The 20,172-nt window shown below is 35.1% G+C and overlaps 6 protein-coding genes across 6 annotated transcripts in view; 3 read left to right on the forward strand and 3 right to left on the reverse strand.

The window, feature by feature from the left end:
• Nucleotides 1–4,775, reverse strand: part of LOC105169519 (protein CHROMATIN REMODELING 24) — a gene marked incomplete in the record, with an annotated part of 12,742 nt that extends 7,967 nt beyond the window's left edge. The window contains 12 exon segments of the mRNA XM_011089927.2: nucleotides 1–59; nucleotides 151–206; nucleotides 316–423; nucleotides 566–694; nucleotides 1,108–1,162; nucleotides 1,251–1,381; nucleotides 1,469–2,373; nucleotides 3,031–3,150; nucleotides 3,270–3,374; nucleotides 4,012–4,116; nucleotides 4,203–4,307; nucleotides 4,422–4,775. Of these exon segments, the coding sequence (XP_011088229.1) occupies nucleotides 1–59; nucleotides 151–206; nucleotides 316–423; nucleotides 566–694; nucleotides 1,108–1,162; nucleotides 1,251–1,381; nucleotides 1,469–2,373; nucleotides 3,031–3,150; nucleotides 3,270–3,374; nucleotides 4,012–4,116; nucleotides 4,203–4,307; nucleotides 4,422–4,524 (1,981 nt within the window).
• On the forward strand, nucleotides 9,068–12,237 carry LOC105169528 (probable folate-biopterin transporter 7). Its single transcript, XM_011089939.2, has 2 exons — nucleotides 9,068–9,897; nucleotides 10,996–12,237. The coding sequence occupies exons 1-2, from the start codon at nucleotides 9,633–9,635 to the stop codon at nucleotides 12,045–12,047; spliced, it is 1,317 nt and encodes a 438-aa protein (XP_011088241.1). The 5' UTR covers nucleotides 9,068–9,632; the 3' UTR covers nucleotides 12,048–12,237.
• On the reverse strand, nucleotides 12,218–13,227 carry LOC105169536 (dirigent protein 22-like). The gene has a single exon (XM_011089951.2). The coding sequence runs from the start codon at nucleotides 12,904–12,906 to the stop codon at nucleotides 12,334–12,336; it is 573 nt and encodes a 190-aa protein (XP_011088253.1). The 5' UTR covers nucleotides 12,907–13,227; the 3' UTR covers nucleotides 12,218–12,333.
• On the forward strand, nucleotides 13,300–14,312 carry LOC105170156 (uncharacterized N-acetyltransferase p20-like). Its single transcript, XM_011090799.2, has one exon. The coding sequence runs from the start codon at nucleotides 13,445–13,447 to the stop codon at nucleotides 13,955–13,957; it is 513 nt and encodes a 170-aa protein (XP_011089101.1). The 5' UTR covers nucleotides 13,300–13,444; the 3' UTR covers nucleotides 13,958–14,312.
• On the reverse strand, nucleotides 14,235–16,005 carry LOC105170165 (protein trichome birefringence-like 38). The gene is made up of 5 exons (XM_020696543.1): nucleotides 15,702–16,005; nucleotides 15,444–15,615; nucleotides 15,058–15,233; nucleotides 14,775–14,933; nucleotides 14,235–14,434 (listed from the first exon to the last, which is right to left on the reverse strand). The coding sequence occupies exons 1-5, from the start codon at nucleotides 15,968–15,970 to the stop codon at nucleotides 14,266–14,268; spliced, it is 945 nt and encodes a 314-aa protein (XP_020552202.1). The 5' UTR covers nucleotides 15,971–16,005; the 3' UTR covers nucleotides 14,235–14,265.
• Nucleotides 17,111–20,156, forward strand: LOC105169544. The gene is made up of 5 exons (XM_011089963.2): nucleotides 17,111–17,238; nucleotides 18,426–18,525; nucleotides 19,145–19,266; nucleotides 19,393–19,514; nucleotides 19,647–20,156. Exons 1-5 carry the CDS (start codon nucleotides 17,233–17,235, stop codon nucleotides 19,945–19,947), a joined length of 651 nt encoding a protein of 216 aa, XP_011088265.1. The 5' UTR covers nucleotides 17,111–17,232; the 3' UTR covers nucleotides 19,948–20,156.

The following is a 20,172-nucleotide window of genomic DNA, read 5'->3' on the forward strand; positions in this document are numbered from 1 at the left end:
GATCAGAGGCATTTTTCTCATTTCCTCTATTGATGAAGTGCTCGTATTTTTCCTTAAACCTGATGAAATGAGTAAGAAGAGAAAAGAATCAACTTATGCCAAAATAACTCAAAACAACAATTGACTTGGAGCTGGTACACAGATTATCACTCTTTCTTGTCGCCTAATAGCTCTGGACAGCAGAAATTAAATAACGCCCACAGTTCCTATAATGAGGAAGAAAGAGAGACCCACTGTCACATATGCTTCTCATATGGAAAAGAAATACAGAGTGAAAGTCAACTGTATAAATAGAAGTCCAAAGGTGACAACTACCTTCAGATTGTTTTGGAGTGGTGTGCCACTGATAATGATACGGTGAAGACAAGGTATCTGAAGCAAACTTTTTGCCCTTTGTGTGCTTGGATTTTTTATAAGATGGCCCTAAAAATTTGGAAAACTGAACATCTTAAATTGAATAAAAATGAGCAAGTCGGTCTTGCAGAGCAGGAAACATGTCAGATGGAACAAGTAAAGCAAAAATATCTTTGCATGTCATAAATATAAATAAGAAAAATGAAATTACTTCATCAAGAATCATATAATCCCATGTTGTTTCATCTTCGTCTCCATCATCATTGTAATGATAATCTCCACATAAGGATTTCGCATTGTTCCGCACAATATCGTACGTTGTTAGAAGAACACCTTTGTCCTATGGTGAAGACACCAGAGAAATAGTCAAAGTCCAAAAAAGTTACAAGAACTATTGCCATAAAACATACGGCAATAAGGATTTGTTTCACTAATTTCATCAAGGTCCAAAGTACCAACTCTTGATTAGAATTCAAACTACATGCCGCAATATCTTAAAATTGAGCAAGAGATCAATTGTGCATTAATTGTGTAATGGAGATAAAATAAAACTCCGGATTTTTGCTGCCTAAGAATGGTACAAGCTTTTACTGTCAGAAACTACTTTATTTGTTAAAACAAGGGAAGATGCTAATTAAGTAACAGTGCCTAAGCCTGAAATTAAATAATTTATAAGCTTAGTAGAGTGACCTAACCATGCTGGTTGTTTCTATTTCTGTTATATATAAAGCATCAAGAGATTAAGAAGAAAACCTGAAGTACATATTGGAGCTCATAGTGTCGAGTTTTTGTACAAGTTGCAAAATACCTGCAAATGGAAGAAAAGGTTCGAACTAAGCATCCCAGGATAAGTTTACACGTCACAGCAACTAAGAAAAGTAAAGGGAATGCCATACTCTCTCGTCTTCTCAGAGAGCCCAACTGTTGATAGCTCATTAATCCAATGGGCTAATAGTGTTTTAGGTGCAACAACCAATACCCTTCTAACCAAATTTGAGTGGAACAGTCCAGCTATAAAGCTACAAATCTGGAAGGAGATGAACTAATGTGGTCAATCATACACAAGATCATATGGAAAATAAGGAAATGATCATTAAAAATTATTTTCTTTTACCTGCATTGTCTTGCCGAGGCCCATATCATCACCCAAAATACCACCTTTACCCTTACAATGAAGAGACCAGAGCCATTTCAATCCTTCCCGCTGATGAGGGTACAGCATTTTTGCTAATTTACGAGGTAACTTGTACGTCAACTTCGGACCACTCAAAGTGAGGTCATCTACATGATCTTCCAATACTGTGACCTCATCAGATTCGTTATCAGATACATCAATAATCTTCTCTTGCCTCCTATCAACTTGTTTGACTTTGTCTTTTTTACTGAAAGCCACATAATCACCGGTATCAAAGCCTTCTACTTCTCTGCTGTAATTGTAAGCTTGAGATTCTGTTGTAGATGCTGATTTTACATGTGCCCTCATAAGTTTATCATTGTTGAGCCCTTCGCACTTATACAAGGTTCTGTTGGCCTTACCAACACAAGTATCATCCTTACCCTTGGAAATAGAAGTTTTTCCCCCTTGGAGTTCACTGGTGACAATACTTCCAACTTTTGACTCAATTGTGTTATCCACACAATCAGATGAAAGCAGGTATGAAGAAGCAGCATTGTGATATTCTGGGACCCCCTCTTTTATGGTCAAGTCATGTAATTTACTTCTTATTGTGTCCTGGAAATCCTCCATGGGATCTACCTTCTTGGGGACCCTTTTCTTCTCAATTGAAAGAATCTCAAGCCTTGCGCTCAAATCATTCAGTATATCCCTGATTTCATTCCCAGCACTCTCACATGTTTTATTCACCTGAGGAGGTGAATCAAAATCTGAAATGCCATCAAATTTTGGCTCTTCATCTCTTATAGATTTCCTCCCTGCCGCAGACGCGCTATCATTATTCTTTGAAATTCTACAAAGGCGACGCCTGCCTTCAATTTTCACCTTCGTTTGCCTTTCTTCTCCTGTAAATTTTTATAGGTCCACAAATCCCAAAAATGAAACACATTGAAGAATGTACAACTTAAGATAATAGACCATATTGAATGAACACTCAAAAAAATTATTCTTTGATGTACCAATTATATGCCAAACACGGCCACCAAGTATCAAGCATGTTATTAGTAAACGAAAAAGAAAAACGTTGACCATGGAGGAAGGGCATAGCACCAGATCCGGCTGGTGCCATGTCCTACAAGTTCTAAACATGCCAAATTTATAGTTTTTTCATATGTTATAAGTATAATAGTAAAAAATCCTAAAATTAAATAAAAAAAAATAATGTTACCTCACCTAACTTTATTTTCTCTCTCTTTCTCTTTAAAGGTTATGCTCTTTTTAATAATGTCATAATTTACACATGACATTTGAATATGTCCAACACCATACGAATGTTTTTTTCTCATTGTGTTTGTAATTATATTTCAAATATCATTCAGCATTGACATACTTCCATATATGTATTTTAGATAAGTAATTTATATTTTTGTACATGAAATTCATAAGAACTGCGTCCGTACCATCTCCTAGAAATTTCAGAAATTACATCTCAACGTCCTATCATGCCGTCTTTGTCCACATATACAACCAGATATAGTGGATGCAAGAAGTGTCAGTGATACCTCGGAAATTAGAAGCATGATCAACACCACCAGATAATAAGGATCTCTTCTTGGAAGCATTATCTTCTATATCAGATAGTTTACTGCTCTCTTGTCCAATATGCTCGAGTTTCATACCAACTATAGAATTCAATGACATATTAAATCAATTAACAAGGAAAGATAAGATACTTTTAAGCACAAAGAGTATGTATTGCAAATGGCGTTTCAATCCAATTAGAAAACTGCAAAATCTATACCGGAAAGATTGGTATTATGTTCAGACGACCCCGAAATAGTCGGATTTGCCTCACAAGAACTGCTGCCAGCTTCAGTAGTCTTGCTACTTTCACGCGGTTCAAAGGCTTTCAGTGAAATTGTCAGAACCACCAAAAAAGTATTAATTTATCTTAAAGAATATGCACCAGATATCACGGGAAGGGGCAAAGAATCATACAACTGACCCATGCTTGCTAGGGGGAGAACACAAAGATGTGTTAGAATCAAACTTTCTAATAGGTACATGAGTCTATATACTGGTCTTTGATTAGTTATCAGCTAAAATTTCAAATATGCGGATGTTCCAGTATAGGCCCATGATTGATTATCTGCTTCCTTTCTATTTTCATGAAAGAGGTAAAAATCAAACAGTAGTAAACATGCAATTATCTAGATAGCAAGCAAGAGGATTGAATACTCCTACCATCCTTATTTCTATATTCTCATTTTGGTTAATGTGAAATTATCAGGTAGATCTCTATATGGCAAATTTTGTGAGTGTGTTTGTATTTTTACCCTTGGAAAAGGTGACTTCAAAGGATAAACTACAGTGAGGCCTTGCTACTTAAAATATTAGACAACTCTTGTCTAAAACAGGACAACACAAAAGCAAAAGAAACATCAAAAACAAAAGAAGCATAATAATGTATGTGAGTGAAAGACAAATGTCTATATTCGCAGAGATATGAGAAAAGAAAGCTATAAAGAGGTAAGAACAGATACCAAAACTGGGGGATGGGGAATCAAAATCAGCAATGCCGGCAAATAGCTGAGGAGAAGAATCCTTAATCTTTGTTGACACAGGCTCTTCAACATTCACCTCTCCTTCTGAATTCATACAAAAGAAAAATAAGTTCCCAAACACAGACGGACATGATATTACATCTTTATAGAATCAAAGGAAATAAGATAACCTTGAAGAGGAGGAGGAGAAGTGGTATCGAAATCAAACCGGGGAACATCATCATTTCCTTCAGTAGATTCAACTGCCTTCACCTTCCACTGCGTATTATCTTCCACTATATTTCCGAAAATCAAATCACAAAAACGATGAAATAGGGGGTAAAAGTATGATAAGCAGCATATGAAAGCACAAACAACCACGAAATCCGACTATCTATTCGTGAAAATACCTGCGCCCGGTTTGGGCTTAGAGTGAGAAGCGGAGAGATCATGAAGAAACCGATTGTGTAGCTGATTGAGACTCATTGCCTGCTTCTTTTTTCCATCCGCCATTGATGGTCTCTGGTATTGGTAGACTAGAATGGGATTGGAGTAGAAGGTTTTCCCTTGCCTTTGTTCTTGACTTCCCGCTTTAGGGTGGAATTTGAAATTTGGAATTTGGGGGACAAAACCCCTGTTTTGATGGAGGGTTTTGTATTAGAAGCTGTTTGGATTGGAGGGTCAGGAGATGGACTGCAAAGGGATTGGAGAATTATTGGAGTGATTGTGTGTGTGTGTGTGTTCGTTATTTGGATCCATCATTTTTTAAAGATATTAACGTTGAGTTACATTTATGTTACTTGCATCTTAAGTTGTTGAATGGATCGTATTGTTCTCAAAGGGTGTTTGGTCCAGCATACAGAATGTACTATTTGGAAAGTATATTTGCACTCTTATTTCTTAAAATTTGATATAATTATATATATATATATATATATTTTATAACTTAAAATTTTATATTTAATAATTTTAAAATTTACTTTCATATAACAAATGAGTCTTTCATTATTAAAAATTCACTGAACTTGCTGTTAACAAAAAACTGAATGAAAAGTACATTTACATTCAATTTACTTATTACTAACTTACTGCAAGTCGAACGTGTGACTAAGCTACTCTTATAACAATGAAAATATATCTCCTCATATACATTAACGTGACTAAACTACTCTTATAACAGTGAAAATATATCTCCTCATATACATTAACGTTTTATTACATATGAGGGAAATTTGGTAATATAAAGATTATGAATTATGTCAATGGTATAAGAAAATAGTAAATTTATTTATGTCTTATGAATTATTAACTATATACACCTTATAAGATATTATAAAAAAAAAATCAACAAAGTATTTTTTTTTTTTTTGTAAGATCTGTAAGATCAAAGGCATTTTATATGAGATTTTATAAACTTTATTTTAAATGATTTTTATATTTTAAAAGCTCTTAAACATCTTATAAAATATTTTGAAGAGCTTTTAAACTTAGCCAAAAATCCTCTAAATGGATGATAATATTAAGGGATAATTACACGCCATCTTCTGAGGTTTGATATAATTACACATAAATCCCTTGTGATTTAAAAAATTACATCTAACACCCTTAAGCTTTGCTTCCGTTTGGCAAATGAGTCCCTCATTTAGTAAAAATTCACAAACATCACATTAACAAAAAAAAGGCAGAAAAAAATCTATAGTAACCCGTAATTGACTTATTACATGTCAAATAAATCTTTTTTATGATCAAAGTACTCTTATACGTATTCGCACATTAATGCATATAGTGGGGTATATTTTTACCATTTAAAGATAATTTAATTCAAAAAAAATTATTTGACCTGTAATAAGTTAGTAATAAGTCAATCGAGGGTAAATATCAATTTTCATTCAATTTTTTTGTCAATATCAATAAATTTGATGAATTTTTACTAATAGATGGACTTATTTATTAAATGGAAGCAAACTTTACGGATGCTAAATGTAATTTTCTAAACCATAAAAGATCTATGTGTAATTATATTAAATTTCAAAGAAGGAGAACATAATTATCCCTAAAATTAAATTAGGAGTAATAATCTATCATTTACTAAGTGGTGTTGTGAGGATCATTAAAATATCTGTATTTTAAGATAATAAAATGGCCCGAATATGATAGTGATAATGCAACTTTGTGCAATGGAGGGTTGCATCGAATGGAATATATATAGTTTACTTAACTCGTGGCACGTGATAAACATTTGATTAAATTAAAGCAGAATATTTGGGGGATATGATAATTTAATAAATTTCATCCAATCTTTGTTTCAAGTTTGATGATTGTTTAATAATTATTTTAATTCATCAATTTTTACTGGGTTTTCTTTCGTTTTTTACGATGAAATTGATCAAAATGTCATTATGAACTATACATTATAGTTTTACTTATTTTATTTTAATTTCGCGAAATCTTTTTATTAAATAAGTAAACAATTCTTGTTTTTACAAATTTAAAAAAGTTCCATCCATCTTGTCCGTTTTTTTGTTAATTTCTTTTTTTAGTCCTCCATCAAATAATTGTATAATTCCATCAAATATCAAAAGGGTATTTGTATTTTTTTTAAATAACGATGGATATTCATAGCTGCACTAAACCTCAGGAAAACTCATTATAATTTATCTCAATACTAATAATACGGGTAAATTACAACGAGCTAAGTTGATTTTGACATAATTACGAATACCCTCTTGTTGTTTGAAAAAATTACAAATATCCCACCGATAATTAAAAAATTTAAATACCTCCCCAATGTTTGATGAAAATATGTAAAATTCTTAAACGGATGTATGGAATTGCCAACTTTACTATTATTGATTTTTTTCTTTTTTATAAAAAAAATTATGAAAAAATAAAAAAAAGTGATTACAAAAATTTTAAAAATTGTAAAACGAATTATCCACTTAGTCCACAATTTTTTTAAAAAAAAATTAAATTATAAGTCATAGTCCACAAGGACATTTTTGTCTGTTCAACAAAAAATTGGATGAAAACATAACAAAGCCAACAGATTATATGAATTATTAGATTATCGTTAAATTCAGAAAGGTAATAATAAAATTTTAAATAATAAAAAAATATATAATTACACCCAACATCAGAAAACTCATTCTAATAATAATAATAATATAAGTGTGGAAGAGGAATGTGTGTATATGAAAAGAAAGGTATAGAGAGGTAAGAACAGATAGCAGCAAATGCCAACAAATACAAAACAAGAATCAGTCCCTAAAATATATATACAAAAACAAAAAAACACATGTGATGTTCTCTTTTTTCATTCTCTCAACTTTTGACTACTTGATATTTTTTCCTTTTAATTATTATTATTATAAGTTTCTCCAGAAACTTTCGACCTCGGGATCTCAAATTTCTCCTTTTTTATGTCGTGCAACTTTAGTTGGAGTAAAAAGACTACCTATTCTATTCACCCTACCATCAAGAGCAAGCAAGCCACCATTAAACATAAATTGGAACGACTGCGTTTCAAGAGAAACTGGCCCTAAACTTTATAGACTAAAATGCATAAAATTCTCTTTTATTTTAGAAAGTTCGTTAAAAACTTTTTTTTATTTTAAATATAGGCAAAACATTTTTTTCTATTTTTTTAGACGTAGTTCAATTGCCCATCTTCATTAAATCTACTTAAAGACGTTAATTTCTTTTAAATAACTGTCATATTCTTATTTAATATATATTATTTTTTAATTAATCTCAATTTTAGATTTAAAAAAATAAAATATTTGAATTTAATAAATTATTTAACTTTATATTATATATAAATAGTTAAAAATTATAAAAAAATTAATATTATTATATATAAAAAATAAAAAATAAAATAAAATCCTAACTATCCACCACCCCTGCTGCCTCCTCCTCCCCTATCACCACCATCCCCACCCCACCACCCCCACTCCGACGCCTCCCTTCTGTTCCCCATTTTCCCCCGACGTGTACGTCAACCCATCGCACCACCCCTGCCCCCGCTGTCCCTTAAAAATGAGGGAACTCCCTTGCCGTCCCTGTTCAGATCTTCGTGATGATGATGTCGCCTAGATAAAGAAATAGGACGATGGCGACTGTGGGGGGGAGGGGGGGGGGCGGCTTTCGTCGTCGCCTCTCATTTTTTTTAACATCGTAAAAATTAATTTAATTATTTTTATTTTTATTAATTAAGAATAATTTTAGATAATTATAATAGTTAAATATATATTTCAATTAATTTAAAATAATTTTAGATAATTATATAATTATTGTACTTAAATGAATTTAAATATATAGTTTAGTTAATTAAGAATAATTTTAGATAGTTGCAATAATTATTATATTTAAATTAATTTATAACTTATAACTATTATAATTACTTAATATTTATATTCTTGTACATATTTAAATTTAAAATATAAAATTTAGAATATTAGTTTTTGAATGTATTTTTTATTTTGATATTTAATATAAATATGCTTAAAAATAATTATATTTTTACACTAAAGATAAATATAAAAAATAATTAAAAAATCAATTGAACAATAGTAATTTTAGATATAATATAGTGGTATTTTAGTCAATTAAAGATAAAAAATATCAAAATCCATAAAAAATCAAGCCCAAACACACTTCGAACGTATGCATTTCACCTTCCTTAGTTTCTAATGAAAGGGTTTTTTTTTGCTGAGTTTATTAGAATATAGGGAAAATTTAGCCTATTTCTAAAATACAGAAATTTTTTTAATTATTTCATAAAAATATAAGGGAATAAAATGCAATTTAGACAAACTTTATGGACATGATCTTTCCATTTATTTAGAAGGGACGGGACCCCAACAATTCTCCATATTTTATTTAAAAAAAAAAAAAAAAAGGGAAAGGGCCCAATCAATTATGTGAATACGGCGTCGTCTCAGAACTGGACCACATTTGATCCAACGGCACAGATTGAGCTGATCCAATGGTTAGGATTTAATATGCTGTTGAAAAGTGCGAACTCTCGTGGCGGTATCTTCCAGTTCCAGCTCCATTTTGTTTCTATTTCGGTTGCATTTAATTTCTATTTTTGCTGAGTTAATTCCCTTTCAGTTAGTAGGGTTTTTCTATAAATGTGGAGTCCAGAATTGAGGTTCGATCTGGCTATGCATTTGCTAGTTTTTCTTTCTTTGCCAACCCTCTTCTTTCCTTTCGGTTTCAAGCAACACAACAATATTCTGTCCTCGATGCTTCCACCCGCTCGCTTCACCTTTCCCTAAGATTCGTCCAGGATTATTGTTGATGAATTGATCACCTTGGTGTGCGTGTTTATTGCTTTAATGCTTTTTCTTTCGGGGGCTGATTTATTGCTTGCCACTGAGTGCACACGTACTTTAGATCAGCCGTTCTTGTGACCATTGCTGGTGCCTTTTTCGTCTTTAGGTGCAAAAATCTTCAAGATTTTGTGAGTTTTTCGGAGAAATTCCCCTTTCATTGATACTTAAGACGGAATCTTGAATGGTTTCGAGGTATTCAGAAGACCCTTTTGTGTTCTGATTCTGAAGTTAGGCTTTTGACAGGCAAAACCAGAGTTTTCGTGTGTTTGGTTTTTGAATCTGGCAATGGTGTCTGCTGTGAGTCAGAGTGAGAGTGGTAGAAATAGGAAATTGTTGCTGGGGATTGGGTATTTGGTGCAGGGTTTGAGGTGCTTTCCATGGATGGGGGTCATTTTTTTCCTCAAAGATGGGTTGAGAGTGGAACCTTCCACATTACAGATCCTTCAGAACTCTGCTAATTTGCCTATGGTCGCCAAGCCCTTTTACGGCATACTCTCTGATTCATTCTACATCTTTGGCCAGCATCGTGTCCCTTACATAGCCCTTGGAGGTATGAAATTTTCTCCTTTGTATTTTCTTTTTCTCTTTTGTAATTTAATTCAACTGATTAGCTTTCTGGTCCGCACTCCACACTTTTCTTTGTTATTTGATCTCAATTTCTGTTGCTATATGATGATGGAAACGATCTGGTTCCACTTTGAATTCTTTGTTAGATGCTTTATCGTTCGAATTATTTCTGTTAGTCAAGTTTTGCCGAAAATGCTTAATGTTTAGTTTATCTTGGTGGTACATATACTACGATATAGACACGCTCCATAGTAAAGCTATGCAGTAGTATAGTGGTAATTTGAGAGGAGGGGATAACTAGTTGAAAATAGAAGATTTGTCAAGGTACAAGTGTGGACTCTTTTCTTTTTAAACCATGTGTAACTAATTGACATATCAAAGATGTAAGTCTAATTATTGAGAAAGCAATCTTGAACGAGTTCTTTGTGTCCACGGGTAGAATAAGAATGTGCATAAATGATTGGATGCTCATGCTTATAGATGTAGACGGTTGCAGTGACTCTATGTCAATACAATATTGCTTATCATATGGTATTATGTCGAACATAATGTGATGGTATTAATATTATTCCATTTGGTTTCATATTATATTTAATCCTTAAAGTCTAAGATAGTTGACTAGAATAAACGTATTTGTAGGCTTTAATGACCAAGCTATACTATTTCTTCCATCTTGAGCAAACTAGAGTTCTTTTACTCATTTGATCTTGATTCGTCTTCCCTCTGCTATAAAGTGAGACCACGAGAGATTATCTGAAAGTCTCTGGATCGCTGCCTCATAATGATGACAGATCTTAATTTTATAAAATTTGTGTATCTTTGGGACCATAGAGATGGTGATTCTGGAATTCCCCAAGTAAAATCTAGCAGGAACCATAAAAGACTCTCACCTGGTTGGTTTTGGTGGCTGTCAGTGATGCATCAGCCATTTTTGTTTTATTTTTTATATTTTTTTAGTTTCTTAAAAAAATTGTGTTGGTGGGATGGAGGTATGGTGTGGCAATGTGGAAGCTGATACCAGATGAAATCTGAAGATTTTACTTGGATCAATGTATTGTTGGCTGACACATGTGTTTTGCAGCCTTTCTGCAGGCACTGTCATGGATAGCTATTGCAATTTCTGGTAAATCAGGCATATCATTTTTTTCAATCACGTTTTATCTCCTCCTCAGCAATCTTGGTGCTTCCATAGTTGAGGTTGCCAATGATGCCATGGTCGCAGAAACTGGAAAACAACCCCCTTCCTCCAAGAAAACAAAACCATCTTCATCTGGTGAGCTGCAGTCGTTTGTTTGGATGGCCTCATCCATTGGTGGTGTTGTGGGAAATCTTATAGGTGGTGTTGCTATCGACAAATTTTCCACTCAAATGATGTTTTTTGTCTATGGCATACTCCTTTGTTTTCAGTTCTTAATAACACTATTCATTCGTGAGAGCTCCCTGGACCTCCCTAAAAGTCCATCACACGTTGGTTTTAAGAAGCAATTTTTGGAACTCTTGAACGCAATGAAGAAACCAGAAATCCTCTATTCAATAACCTGGTTTGCATTCTCTTATGCTGTGATCCCGGCCTTAACAGGGACCATGTTCTACTACCAAACTCAACATTTGAAGATTGAATCGTCGGTTCTTGGTATATCAAAGGTGTTTGGGCAAGCAGCTATGCTGCTGTGGGGAGTTGTTTATAATCGCCATCTTAAGTCGATCTCGTCAAGAAAATTAATCACTGCTGTTCAGGTCTCCATGGCAATTTTCATGATATCAGATTTTCTATTCGTGAAGGGTGTTTATCAGCAGATTGGTCTCCCAGATTCAGTCTATGTTGTACTTATCTCAGGTGTGCTTGAGGTGCTGTACTTCTTCAAGATCCTACCTTTCAGTGTTTTAATGGCAAAGCTTTGCCCGCCAGGTTGTGAAGGTTCTGTGATGGCATTTGTTATGTCTGCTATAGCACTTGCATTCATCGTGAGTGGCTACTTTGGTGTTGCCTTAGCATCTTATGTTGGAGTAAATGGAGATGATTTCTCCGGCCTGCCACAAGGACTATTAATACAGGCTGTGTGCACTCTTTTGCCCGTTTTCTGGGCATCGTGGATCCCTGAAGACGTGAAGCTGAAAGGAAAGCAGAACTAGAATACTGGTACACGTTCCATACAAGTAGACTCCTTATATGGGTGTAGGGGTTTTGTATGTAATTTTCCTTAAGGGGATGTAATAAAAATAAAATGCGCTTCAGATTATAAATTAAAAGTGAGGGTGAAAATAAAACCAAATGATCTCTCTGTATGCTTTTTCACAAGTACTAATGGAAATTAACTTACTACAACGAAGTTCTGTCCGTACAGAGTACAACTCAAGAATTAAACCACAAAATCAAACAACCTGAGTTAGAACAGCCATATGTAGAAATTGGTCTTTCTCAGAAGTGTACGACGGACACATTGTATTCCACAGAGGCATCCCTGGTCTTGGGATCAAACCAGACAGTGTGTGCCAATGCATATCCCCTGGCAAACCTGAACACCCCACTCCCACCGACGATCGGCATTTCCCTCTCATCATCAACCACATGGTTCCTCCCAAGCATGCTGACGCTGCTTCCATTATACAGCCCTTCAGTGAACACAAATGTCACAATCATCAAGAATGCTATGTCGTTCTGAGCTGCTGATGAGTACATCCCTTGAGCTCTCCCTATGACCTTGGAATCACGCTCTGGACCCTGGGTCAACACATCGTCCATCATGAATGTAGTGCCAAAACCATACCCGTCTCCGATTATCTTCACTGCAGTGGGATTATTGCCACTGACCACATCCTGGAAGTAGAAATGGAGATGGGTCGTTTTCTCCATACGCGACACGGTTATGGATTCGAGCAATTCATTGTGGAAGTCACCATTGGAAGAGCTTATTGAGATTGGGAAAAGCAGGAAGTTGAAGATGAAGAGAATGTAGCTACAAGAAGAGGCCATTTTGTGTAGTTTGTTCATAGAATGGAAGTGGCCAATTCATACGTGATTTATAAAGAGGTCACATGGGTGCTTTTAAGCAATTTTTCATGGGTGCTTGATGATGTGCTTTTTGTAGGGGAGGAATGATTGTTGGCATTCACAAAGACCATCACTCCCAACATATAAAAAGTTAGAAAGCTTGCTTACTTTTGAAGTAAATATTGCTTTTGTTCATTTTAGTCTAAAGACGAGGGAAATGTATGCTTCAAGTTTACTGCTAGATTTTGCTCTGTCTTTCCCACTGCATGCAGCTGGAGGGAATCCATGACTAAATAAATGGCATACCATACTTCGTGGACTTGTATGTGATTTGCTAAATTTCAAGGGGCTAACGGCTCAAATTCCTAACTCCAACCCCTAATCCTTGTCAAACCACGGAATTGTTAAATCATTAAGAAAAGAATTAAGCACTTGTCAAAAATCATCTGACTGATTGAATTCACACCACTTTTTTCAAGAAATCTTAAGAGTTCTATCCTCATTTGATCAGATTTTTGCACAAGCAATCATATCGGCTATGGATCCATCACGCATCACTTTGCGTCCTTTCAAGCTATCGGATGCAGACGACATGCTAGTGTGGGCGGGCGACGATAGAGTGACAAGGTCCTTAAGATGGAAAACTTTGACTAGCAAAGACGAGGCCTTGGCCTTCATCGAACAAGTGTGCATACCCCACCCTTGGCGAAGGTCCATATGCATCGATGACCGTTCCATCGGCTTCGTGTCTGTATTCCCGGGGTATGGGGACGACAGGTGCCGAGCCGACCTAGGCTATGCAATAGGGGTGGAGTATTGGGGACAAGGAATCACAACAAGAGCTGTCAAAATGGCAACTGCTCAGGTGTTTAACGACTTTCCTGAAATAGTAAGGCTGCAGGCTTTTGCTAGTGTGGAGAATAAGGCCTCACAGAGGGTGTTGGAGAGAGCTGGATTTGTGAAGGAGGGATTGCTGAGAAAGTACTCGTACCTCAAAGGCAGTATTCAGGATGTGCTCGTTTTCAGCTTCTTATCAACTGATCATTCTTGATTTTCACAGGTTCTTGCATTAGAAATAAGTGGTTGTTTGCAGTTGGAAAATTCTGGGATTGTTTTTACTATGTTTATGGTTATATAGTACTTGTACAAGTATCAAACTATTCGAACTTGAATTACTTTCTACAAGTAGTCTGAAGTAAAATAGTTGGCGGCATCGGGAGCGTCCCCCGTCTGATCTTGTTGAAGTAGTTGTGTGTAGAGGAGGTGGTTCCATGTGTCGGGGACTCCAGCAACACACCAGTGGGTGCAGTCCATGCCCTTGAACCCATTGTGTGTGCCGGGGTGCCCGTCCTTTCTCAATTAGGAAAGAGTCGTGATGTCCAACAAATGAACTGATGTTGTGTTGCTACTCAGAACGTCTTTCAAAATTTTTGATGCCAAGGGCTCGCCAGCAGGGTAGCTCGACCCTGTCATAGGCCTTGTTTGATTCGAGCAATCCCTCACTCCCGGTTCATTCCATTCCTCGCCTCTGCAAAGCCAGAAATACGGTTAGTGATTGGAAAAATGATGTCTAGTTTACATTAAATGCAACAGATCATCCTGCAAAAACACTCTTACCTGGAAAAGGAAAGGCAATCCAACCCATGAACTTAAAAAAGGAGAAGAGCAATGTGACCTCCCGATGCTGAACTTATGTTAAAAGTTCAGGCGTCACATTGTCTCCTTTTCGTTGTTTAGAAGGATTTCAATTCTGTATTTTGAAAATTTTTATGCTAAAACATAATGCATTTATGAATTATGCAAACTTTCTTTTACAAACTTACTTATTTATACATTAAATAACACGTAACATTGGTTTGTTTTATTACCTGTAGTGGGCGGGAGAGACTCCCGTGAAGAAAACTTTGGTTTTATAAGGATCTACGTCTGATTCCACCCATTTTGCCCATCTCATCAAAGCTTTGGTAAAAGCAACCGTACGATCCATGTCCTCCACTACTATTCCTTCATCTTCAATATAATCCCACCTGCAGTATCAAATCCAACAATTCTTTACCATCTAAATATTTCAACTTACTGAAAATATTCTCGTCTTTCAAAATTATAATTTTATCGCTAGGGATTAAATAATGTTCTTGAGTAGGTACGTACGGTTGCTTAATTCCTCTACGGTGCCACCAAAGCCAAGTGTTGAAGACTAAAACGTCGAATCCCTTCCATATTTCTCCGCTCTTGAGAGAGTCCAGCTTTAAAACTCGACCAAACTCTTCCATTTCAATGTCTACTAAATAATGCGAATTGAAGTATGTAACTGAAATTCCATAGTCCTGAAAAAGAAATCCTTATTCTTGACATATATATATATATATATATATATCATGCAAGTTAAGATGATTTATAGTAGGAATACGTAAATACAATATATGATTGATTATTTTTTTTTTAAATTATATAATAAGTATATTATTTACTTATTATGTAATTGATTCGAGGATGATAAAACTATAATTTGGTGAGTAAGTAATGTGAGGGGGAACCTGAAATGTGAGTGTGGAGATTAAGTCATTGGCGTGGTGAGTGACATTCGATCCATACGAGGCTGTGTAGAGAAGACATGTAAGAGACTGCCATTGATTTAGGGTAATGGAGTCTCCTACAAACATGATTTTCTTCCCCTTGAGTTTTCTCATAAACTTGACTCCGTCAAATCTGTTGGAATTCTTGCAAGAAATGCAAACTCCAGGTCAGTGCAGTTCAACTAAAGATAGAATGAAAAGTAGGGTAAAGGTGGGTACTTGGGTAAATCACAGGCGTTGGGTTGCCATCTGTAGTGGAGGTAGTGATGATCAGATCTGCCATACTTGATGCAGTCAAATTCCTTCCTGATGAAAGGACATGCGGTTGAGTTGAAGAGAGGGTAAGTGTGGTGATCATCATCATACACCCACTCCCCTTCATACACATTGCACCCCCTCTCACCATTAATTCTACTGCACACTAGTACAACATATAATGCTGCACCAGCAAGAATTACCACACCCTTCATCCTCATTATGATCATCATGATGAGAGTGAGAGTGAGAGTGAGAGAGAGAGAGAGTTGATGATGATGATGAATTTAATTATGTAGGTAAACAGGGAGGATAGCTGATTAATTACACTAATCAGAACATGATTAAGGGGTTGACTTCACCTCTACAAATACTAAAATATTATGTTGAATAATGTACTTAACCATATCATTATCATCGTCACATGTTTCATTTATTTAATTGTAATTGCTTATTTCTTAATAATTATACAACTTAAGATGGGGTTTGGATATATGTACAAAAAAATAAATTAATTACAAAAAAGCATCATCTTTTAACCACCAAATTCACTGTGTATAACTAAATTGGTCTCATTTATTTTTGTAAAATTTGATTATTCCATTTATTTGATTTAACTTTCGGCTACGGGTTCAATATTTGAATATTAATTTGAGAAAAAATTGAATATTTTGCAACGCGTGAGCAGTGAGGGACTCATTAAAAGCAAATACATTAGGCAGTAGAGCATGTTCAAATTAAACTAACGCTTTATATATATATATATATATATATATGAAATTTAATTTAATTTATATTCCCACATCGGATCGTGTGTACATCAATCAACATTATTATAAATTATAAAATTATTGGTCTGTCTTTGCACGTCTTTTTGCATGACACGAAATAAAATAATGAGGGTCAAATCTCTTTATTCATCTATTATTTTTTATTTTTCGTCTCAGCTCTAATTTTTAATTTTTCAAACATACTTTATATTTAAATGCGTTTGAGTTTTAGTATGATTTCTTCTATTTGTAGATTTTAATGGAAGCTAAATAAGGTAGATTGAGTATTTCGTTAGTAAGGGTAAAATAGAAAATTTTGTATACTTTAATAATTTGTAAGTAATTAAAAAATATAACATACTCCAATTTATATTATTTTTTTATTACTAAATAAAAATAGTTAAAATCACAGTAATGCAAAATTCATTATTTTGCAGGAGTATTTGAGATCCTTAGGGTATTGATGGGCCTGACATTGTTAAAACCCAATAACAATATGGGCCGAGTTTGAGTTGGGTCGGGTGTATTGTGTGGGCTTAAATTTGGGCACAATCTGGGCTGATTACGGGCCACGAAATAGAACCTGAGAGAACTCAACAAAGGGGTGGGACGTGGTGATTCTGATCGTTTCCGCCTCTAATCAATAACAGTTGCAGGAAGTTGCGAGGAGCAGTTATGCTCACAAGTGTTCGACAGAAGTTCTAAGCATAAACTCTTGAGCTAAAATGGAGGTAATCCGTTCCTTCCCTATCTGTTTATGTATGCAGAAGGTAGTACTTGTTATTTTCTGAAAGAGTTCGACGTTTTTAGACCGTAATTTCATATGCAACAGTGTTTAACTTATTGATTCTTAATTATGAGCCTAGTGCTAAGAGAATTCTGGATTTTAACAAAAAATGTCTGAGATTTGGCGCAAAGGATTGGGTATCTGCTTCATGATTTTTGGAGAGGGAGATGGATTTCTATGATATTGTTTCCTCCTTGCAGCTAGTAGTACTTTCTTACATGATGCTTCTCACCTTGCAGTTTTGACAATTCCACATTGTAGAGCCTATATATCTATGTATTCCTTTGGTAAAGAAACTGATTTTGCGACTGAGCTCCTATTTTCACTCATAAATTAGTATCGTCAAAGAAAATTATCATAAGCAATTACTTTATGCTTACAAGTCACCAGTGCTCCCTTCTTGAATTTTCCTGGGATAGGTAAGTGGTGTAAGGTGCTGGCTGCCAGTGGCGCGGGTGATGATGATAGCAGAATGTGCTGGATCACGGCCAGTTAATGGACAAATAAATTGGCATATAGGTTAAAATTGGACTTTTTTGGATTAGCTGAGCCAATCCAACTATTACATTCATTTGGTCATCATGTTTAAAAGGATATATAGCTCTCCTCTCCAACCAAGTGTTATATCAGCACAACCATTTTGCCTCTACTGACAGGATCAATTTTCATTGTGATTTATTCTTTCTGATTTCCTCTGGAACTCCAGACCTGGTATATCACCATATTCTTGGATTTTCATTTATGATTAATTTGCTACTTTTCAAGTTTATGCATCGGCACCACTCTATATGGAGAGAGACAATATCCTTATTATGTAACTTCTATTAGCAATTATGTTTAGTAACTATATACACATGCAAAATCAAGAAAGCAACAATTGTTAGATATTTAAAGCAGCAAGAAGTTTCCCTGCCTTCTGTCAAGTTGTGCTTTGCCATCAAAACCAGTTCAAGATAGGGAGTGAAGGTTGAACCTAATTGCAATTAATTCATGATATGTTTTCGCATCTGGGAAATGTTGCCTCCTAATCTTGCAATCTCTCTCTCAGTAGGTTCTGTAAATTGTTGGTCAAAGTATTCATTGTTTCTTCAAAACAGGTTCATGAATATTTTCATTGATATATGGATGTAGGGGAGTATTGCTAATGAGCTCTATTCAGAAGTTTTGCAATCATCAAGTGTTAAATTAGATGGAGGATCAAATGCAGTCGAAGCGAATGACAATTCTTATGGTATGTAGTTCACCAGCTACTTATATATTTCAGCTTCTGACATCATTTTGCATATGAATCATTTGTATCTAGATAAAATTTCAGAGAATTGGTGAGACATTTTGGACATGGTTTGTTTATGATCGAAAACTTGGTAATGCCAAACAAAGAAAAGGAGAGAAAACTTGGAAATAATTAGAATAACGCACACAATTCTATCCAACCCACATCACTAGAGTATGAATTGTGGAGGTACCAACCTCATCTAGAATTTTTTTTATCTCTTGAAAGACTTTTAGGTGTCAATTATAGAATTGTAACTTCTATTTTTCTGAGCGGATAAAGTATTTCCTTGGACATCCTTGGGTGCTCAAAATCTGTCTACCAGAGTCTCAACTTGGTATATGCAAGTGATCTAGAATCCTCTGAATTGAGATAAATAAGAAGGTTGGCCGTCTTTCTACGGACAGAGATCAACATTAAAAACCAGGTATGGATAAAGCTGCAAAAAGGAGTTGATATCACAACATGTCAAATGAAATTTGCTTGCTTGATGCTTTGAGTTTGTCTGAATATGTACTTAATTCCGGAGACTTTATTTATAGTTCTAACATTTCTATCCTTTACTTTGTTGGTCTAGAAAATGATCCCGGAGATTTGTGGTATGATGATGGATCTTCTTGTGAAGATTCTGTTGAGAAATTGAATAGAGCATCTGATATGGACAGGGAGTGGCAGAGGAGACGTGATCAATTCCATACGGTATCCTAAAAATTGTATCTGATTGCTTTCTTTCCCACACGGAGTTAATGAAATAATTTGTTTGTCTTTAATGCATTAATTAATTCCTCATTTGTTCCCCTAATGTTGCTGTTTCTGGTGAGCTAGTTAGGCTACCGTGATGGACTCATTGCTGGAAAGGAAGCTGCTGCACAAGAGGGGTTCAATATTGGCTTTAAGGATTCTGTGTTTATCGGGTACAGTTGGGGTCGTGTCAGAGGGATGACGAGGTAAAAGGCAAACACTGTCAACTTGTGATGTTCATGTAAACTGTCATTAACTACAGAATGTTCCTGTACTCACTGTCCATAGATCTTCACTTTTTTATTGATTGTGTTTTCTTTTCATTTCTACCTTTCAAGTGCAATGGCTTGCCTACCCAGTGAGTTAAGGGAAAAATTGGTCGAAAGAGAGGAAGCAAGAAACAAGTTCAAGTGCTTGCATGAATCTGTGCAGTCTCTGTCAACAACAGATGCATTGAAACTGTTTTATGAAGACCAAAAGAGGAAGTCATCAAACCAGGAGGAAGCTGAACCCAGTTCCACCACGATAGAATTAGATCTTCAGAATCCAGATGTCAGTGTTCTCAAGACTTACAGTGAGCAGCTGCACTCACTTCTCAGCGAAGCTCCTTTGTTTGAAGAGACCTTTAAAATAAACTAGTCAAGATTTTTCCGTTACTCCTCAAATATATATCGAAAAGCATCTCAAAGACTTCGAACATAATTTGACTCATAGCCGTTCAGCAGAAACTGATCTGGTAGTGTATAAAATTACATTAATGAAGACAAATTCTTTCTTCAGGATCAGACTTTTGATTTTGTATCTGAGATATTACAAGATATTGCTAATTACATCCACATTTCCATTCACGTTGTTTAGCTATAT

The sequence above is a fragment of the Sesamum indicum genome, linkage group LG1 (genome assembly GCF_000512975.1).
Source record: "Sesamum indicum cultivar Zhongzhi No. 13 linkage group LG1, S_indicum_v1.0, whole genome shotgun sequence".
Classification (NCBI taxonomy): Eukaryota; Viridiplantae; Streptophyta; class Magnoliopsida; order Lamiales; family Pedaliaceae; genus Sesamum; species Sesamum indicum.